The sequence below is a fragment of the Colletes latitarsis genome, unplaced genomic scaffold (assembly GCF_051014445.1).
Source record: "Colletes latitarsis isolate SP2378_abdomen unplaced genomic scaffold, iyColLati1 scaffold0007, whole genome shotgun sequence".
Lineage (NCBI taxonomy): Eukaryota > Metazoa > Arthropoda > Insecta > Hymenoptera > Colletidae > Colletes > Colletes latitarsis.
Window position 1 is genome coordinate 18333451 of NW_027488367.1, and position 6296 is coordinate 18339746.

General features: G+C 40.4%; 1 protein-coding gene across 1 annotated transcript; it reads left to right on the forward strand.

Moving 5' to 3' along the window:
- The first annotated feature begins 207 nt into the window (after window positions 1–207).
- On the forward strand, window positions 208–3537 carry LOC143350590 (uncharacterized). Its single transcript, XM_076782665.1, has 2 exons — window positions 208–349; window positions 527–3537. Exons 1-2 carry the CDS (start codon window positions 208–210, stop codon window positions 3535–3537), a joined length of 3153 nt encoding a protein of 1050 aa, XP_076638780.1.
- Window positions 3538–6296: the final 2759 nt, after the last annotated feature.

Sequence of the window (6296 nt, forward strand, 5' to 3'; positions counted from 1 at the left end):
ATTAAACCTTGTCTTGATAAATATTTTAGAGGATAACGCATGTTAGGTCTGGGTTAGGTCTAGGATTTGCCCTCGTCAGGCTCATACTTTCGCATATTTCTCATACTTCATGTCTATATCCTGGGCTCTTTCTGGATTGGATCACGTAGTAATGTGGTATCACACTGAAACGGTCAATTAAACCAACTTCCACCCCCATTTATATTAATGGGCGACTTTAATAGCCATCATCATCTTTGGGGTTCGCATAAAACAGATAGCCGCGGAATAATCATAGAGAACCTGCTCAAAAGTCCAGAGATAATCTTGCTCAATGCAGGAAATCCAACATACTTCACCATCAGCACCGGTTAGTTTAGCGCAATAGACTTGGCAATCTGTAGTAGCAGACTGGCACAATATATGGAATGGAATACTCTTGATGACCTCCACGACAGTGACCACCTCCCAATAATAATCAGCTACGAAGGCCTTGCCCAATCTCCAAAAAACCAACCTGCACCAAAATGGAACCTTAAAAAAATAGACTGGCACAAGTACAAATCAATAATAGCAAATAACCTCCAGGAATCTCTAAACCAAGACATTGACCCTTCCTCTATAAATCAAACAATCGATTCATTAGAAACAACTATTCAAACAGCAGCAAAGGAATCTTCTGAACCAATAAAAATTCGAACCGACAAGAGAAGAAATGTGCCATGGTGGAACGAAAACTGTCAATCTGCCATGAAAGAAAGCCACAAAGCCTTCAACAGGGCAAAGAAACACCCTACAACCGAAAACCTAATAAATTTCAAAAAGCTACGAGAAAATTTCCGCAAAATAATCAAAGAAAGCAAACGACACTCCTGGCAAACGTACATATCCACTATCACTAATCGAACCCCAACGAGTACAATATGGAAAAAAATCAAAAATATCAATGGAAGACCCAACTACACAGAAATACAGTTCCTCAACTTCGGCAACGATAACATCATAACCAATCCAAAGGACATAGCCGATATCCTTGCGATGACTTTTCAAAGCCATTCAAACAACTTAAACCATGACCACTATCCTCCAGTAACCCACTCCGACAACAATCCCATCGCAACAGACGACACCTGTATAGACCCTATCCTTAATACAAATATAACAATAGAAGAACTAAAAGACACCCTCCAGACAACAAAAAACTCCTCCCCGGGACCAGACAACATACCAAACAAACTGTTAAAAGAACTACCGCCAACTGGCATCGAATACCTATTACGTATTTTCAACTGCATATGGACCCACCAAGTATTCCCTGAAAACTGGAGGAAAGCCATAGTAGTACCCATACTTAAACCGAATAAAAACAAACACAATCCAGAAAGTTACAGACCGATTGCTCTAACCAACTGCCTATGCAAACTCATAGAAAAAATCATTAACAGAAGACTTAGGTGGTTTCTCGAGACAAACAACATCTTAGCACCCAACCAATATGGATTCAGACAGTTCAGATCAACGACAGACGTCCTCATCAACATAGAAACAAGTATATCAGAAGCGTTCCTAAAAAACGAACTACTTGCTACAGTATGTCTAGATATTGAAAAAGCGTACGATAAGATACACAGACAAAGAATCATCGATATCCTCACCAACTTAAAAATAAATTTCAACATGGTTGCCTTCATCAAAAACTTCCTCCACCACAGATCCATCCAAGTCAGAGCATATGGAACTCTGTCCAACCCAACAGTCATCCAAAATGGAGTACCACAAGGATCAGTAATCAGTGTCACACTATTCCTGGTAGGAATCAATAACATAATGGAAAATATACCACCACCGATTCAAGGACACTTGTTTGCTGACGACTTAACATTAACCTGCAGTGGAAGAAACATTAAAACAGTAATAAAACTGCTGCAAACAACCATAAACAAACTCCAAACATGGTCCGAACAATCGGGGCTTAGACTTTCCCCCAAAAAAACGCAGTACATAATATTCTCCAAACAACGTAAGCAAAACCAAAACTTGCCAAAACTATATATCGAAAACATCGAAGTTAAAAAAGTAGACAATATTAAACTCCTTGGACTTACATTTGATTCCAAACTGACATGGGTTCCATACATGAAACACTTGAAAAATACATGCACCAAAAAGATGAATGTCATCAAGACACTAGCAAACAATAACTGGGGAGTAGACCAAGAAACTATCCTTAAAACCTACCAAGCGATGATTAGATCCCAAATCGATTACGGCTCAATAGTGTATAATTCCGCAAAACCCAACACATTAAAAATGATCGATACAATCCACCATACAGCTCTGAGAATAGCCACTGGAAACTACCGCACCAGCCCAATAAACAGTATATTATTCGAAGCTAAAGAACCACCACTCGACCAAAGAAGAAAATTTTTGAGCCTTAAATATACAGCCAAAATGTCATCTACTCCGAATAACCCCACCTACAACTACGTATTCGGAAACAGATACACTCCATTACTAAATAAAAAACCAAAGCTACCAATACCATTCTACGGTAGAATCAACAAATACCGGAACCTAGTTAAAATAATGTCGACACTAGCTATTACACGCAGCGTTGGAAAAATAGCACCCTGGACCATACAAACCCCCAAAATAGACGTGACTCTTGCGAATGTTGTCAAAGACCAAAAAAGTAGCCTAGAACACAGAGTTGATTTCCTACAACTAGATAAAAAATACCCGAACTGTGTAAAGCTATACACCGATGCATCCAAGACCGACCAGGGTGTAGGAATTGCCATTATATGTGACAACATGACCAGAAAACTTCGTCTTCCTAATGCCTCATCCATCTTCTCAGCTGAAGCATACGCAGTTCTTAAAGCACTACACTATATTCAAAGCCAAAATCTCCAACACGCTGTCATCTATACTGACTCTATAAGCGTAATTAATGCAATAGAAAACACCGGCAATAAGAACAAACATGATACCATATTGAACATCCAAGAAATATACACAGACCTTATCCACAATGGCAAACAAGTAATTCTAATATGGGCGCCTTCCCATCAAGGGATAATAGGTAACGAAAAAGCTGACACAGCAGCCAAAGAAGCAGCATCCCACCCACCCAATGAAGTGGAGGGAAGAATACCATATCAAGACCTCGTCACTTCGCTGAAACACGCTGAAAAACAAGAATGGAACATTATATGGACCACCTCCAAAAAAACAAAAACACACGATACAGTGCAAGATTTCTACCAGCCAATGCCTTCCGCCATGACCAGAAGAGAAAGAATAATCATGGCACGACTGCGCACAGGATACTGCAGACTGACGCACGAGTATTTGATCAAGAAGACGGACCCACCATTCTGCAATGTATGCGACCAACCGTTATCGACCAACCACATGCTGTATGAATGTAGGAGATTCCAGACCTCAAGACAAAAGTACAATATAGAAAAAACAACAGCCTTGACGGCGCCAGGGTGCACCGATGCTACCCTGAATTACCTAAAAGAAATTAACATGTACAAGGAAATCTAACCACCCCTACAAGAGAACGCTAGATATAACCGTCGCCAATGACCGTAAGGTCGATGCGACGTTAAAAGTTAACATAAAAAAGAAAAAAGTGTTACCACACTGAAACAGTCGATTAAACCTGGTTTCGATCAATATTTTAGAGGATAACGCAAGTTATGTCTGGGACAGGCCTGGGATTTGCCCTCATCAGGCTCATACTTTCGCGTTTTTCACATACTTGTTGAACAGATCCTGGGTTTTTTCTGGTTTGGATCACGTAATAATGTGGTACCACACTGAAACAGTCCACTAAACCTGGTTTCGATCAATATTTTAAAGGATAACGCATGTTATGTCTGGGTTAGTTCTGGGATTTGCCCTCAACAGGCTCATACTTTCGCATACTTCACATACTTGTTGAACAGATCCTGGGTTTTATCTGGTTTGGATCACGTAGTAATGTGGTACCACACTGAAACAGTCGGTTAAACCTGGTTTCGATCAATATTTTAGAGGATAACACATGTTAGGTCTAGGTTAGGTCTGGGATTTGCCCTCATCAGGGTCATTCTTTCGCAGTTTTAACATACATGATGACCTGATCGAGGGTTTTTTCTGCTTTGGATCACGTAGTAAAGTGGTAGCACACTAAAACAGTCAATTAAACCTGCTTTCGATCAATATTTTAGAGGATAACGCAAGTTATGACTGGGATAGGTCTGGGATTTGCACTCATCAGGCTCATACTTTCGCGTTTTTCACATACTTGTTGAACAGATCCTGGGTTTTTTCTGGTTTGGATCACGTAGTAATGGGGTACCACACTGAAACAGTCATTTAAACCTGGTTTCCATCAATATTTTAGAGGACAACGCAAGTTAGGTCTAGGTTAGGTCTAGGATTTGCACTCATCAGTCCCATACTTTCGCATTCTTCACATACTCCTTGAACAGATCCTGGGTTTTTTCTGATTTCGATCACGTAGTAATGTGGTACCACACTGAAGCAGACCATTAAACCTGGTTTTGATTATTATTTTAGAGGATAACACATGTTAGGTCTAGGTTAGGTCTGGGATTTGCCCTCATCAGGATCATACTTTCGCAGTTTTAACATACATGTTGACCTGATCGATGGTTTTGTCTGCTTTGGATCACGTAGCAAAGTGGTACCACACTGAAGCAGTCCACTAAACCTGGTTTCGATCAATATTTTAGTGGATAACGCATGTTAGGTCTAGGTAAGGCCTGGGATTTGCCCTCATCAGGGTCATACATTCGCAGTTTTAACATACATGTTGACCTGATCGAGGGTTTTTTCTGCTTTGGATCACGTAGTAAAGTGATACCACACTAAAACAGTCAATTAAACCTGCTTTCGATCAATATTTTAGAGGATAACGCAAGTTATGACTGGGATAGGTCTGGGATTTGCACTCATCAGTCTCATACTTTCGCGCTTTTCACATTCTTGTTGGCCTGATCCTGGGTTTTTTCTGGTTTCGGTCACGTAGTAATGTGGTACCACACTGAAGCAGACCATTAAACCTGGTTTTGATTATTATTTTAGAGGATAACACATGTTAGGTCTAGGTTAGGTCTGGGATTTGCCCTCATCAAGATCATACTTTCGCAGTTTTAACATACATGTTGACATGATCGATGGTTTTGTCTGTTTTGGATCACGTAGTAAAGTGGTAACACACTGAGACAGTCAATTAAACCCGGTTTCGATCAATATTTTAGTGGATAGCGCATGTTAGGTCAAGGTTAGGTCTGGGATTTGCCCTCATCAGGCTCATACTTTCGCGTTTTTCACATACTTGTTGAACAGATCCTGGGTTCTTTCTGGTTTGCATAACGTAGTAATGTGGTACCACACTGAAACAGTCCACTAAACCTGGTTTGGATCAATATTTTAGAGGATAACGCACGTTATGTCTAGGTTAGGTCTAGGATTTGCCCGCATCAGTCTCATACTATCGCATTCTTCACATACTTCTTGAACAGATCCTGGGTTTTTTCTGGCTTCGATCACGTAGTAATGTGGTACCACAATGAAGCAGACCATTAAGCCTGGTTTCGATTATTATTTTAGAGGATAACACATGTTAGGTCTAGGTTAGGTCTGGGATTTGCCCTCATCAGGATCATACTTTCGCAGTTTTAACATACATGTTGACATGATCGATGGTTTTGTCTGCTGTGGATCACGTAGCAAAGTGGTACCACACTGAAACAGTCATTTAAACCTGGTTACGATCAATATTATATAGGATAACGCAAGTTAGGTCTGGGATAGGTCTGGGATTTGCCATGATCAGGTTCATATTTTCGCGTTTTTCACATACTTGTTGAACAGATCCTGGGTTTTCTCTGGTTTGGATCACGTAGTAATGTGGTACCACACTGAAACAGTCGATTAAACCTGGTTTCGATCAATATTTTTGAGGATAACACATGTTCGGTCTAGGTTAGGTCTGGGATTTGCCCTCATCAGGGTCATTCTTTCGCAGTTTTAACATACATGTTGACCTGATCGATGGTTTTTTCTGCATTGGATCGCGTAAAAAAGTGGTACCACACTGAAACAGTCCATTAAACCTGGTTTCGATCAATATTTTAGAGGATAACGCAAGTTATGTCTGGGATAGGTGTGGGATTTGCCCTCATCAGTCTCATACTTTCGCGTTTTTCACATACTTGTCGAACGGATCCTGGGTTTTTTCTGGTTTCGATCACGTAGTAATGTGGTACCACACTGAAGCAGACCATTAAACC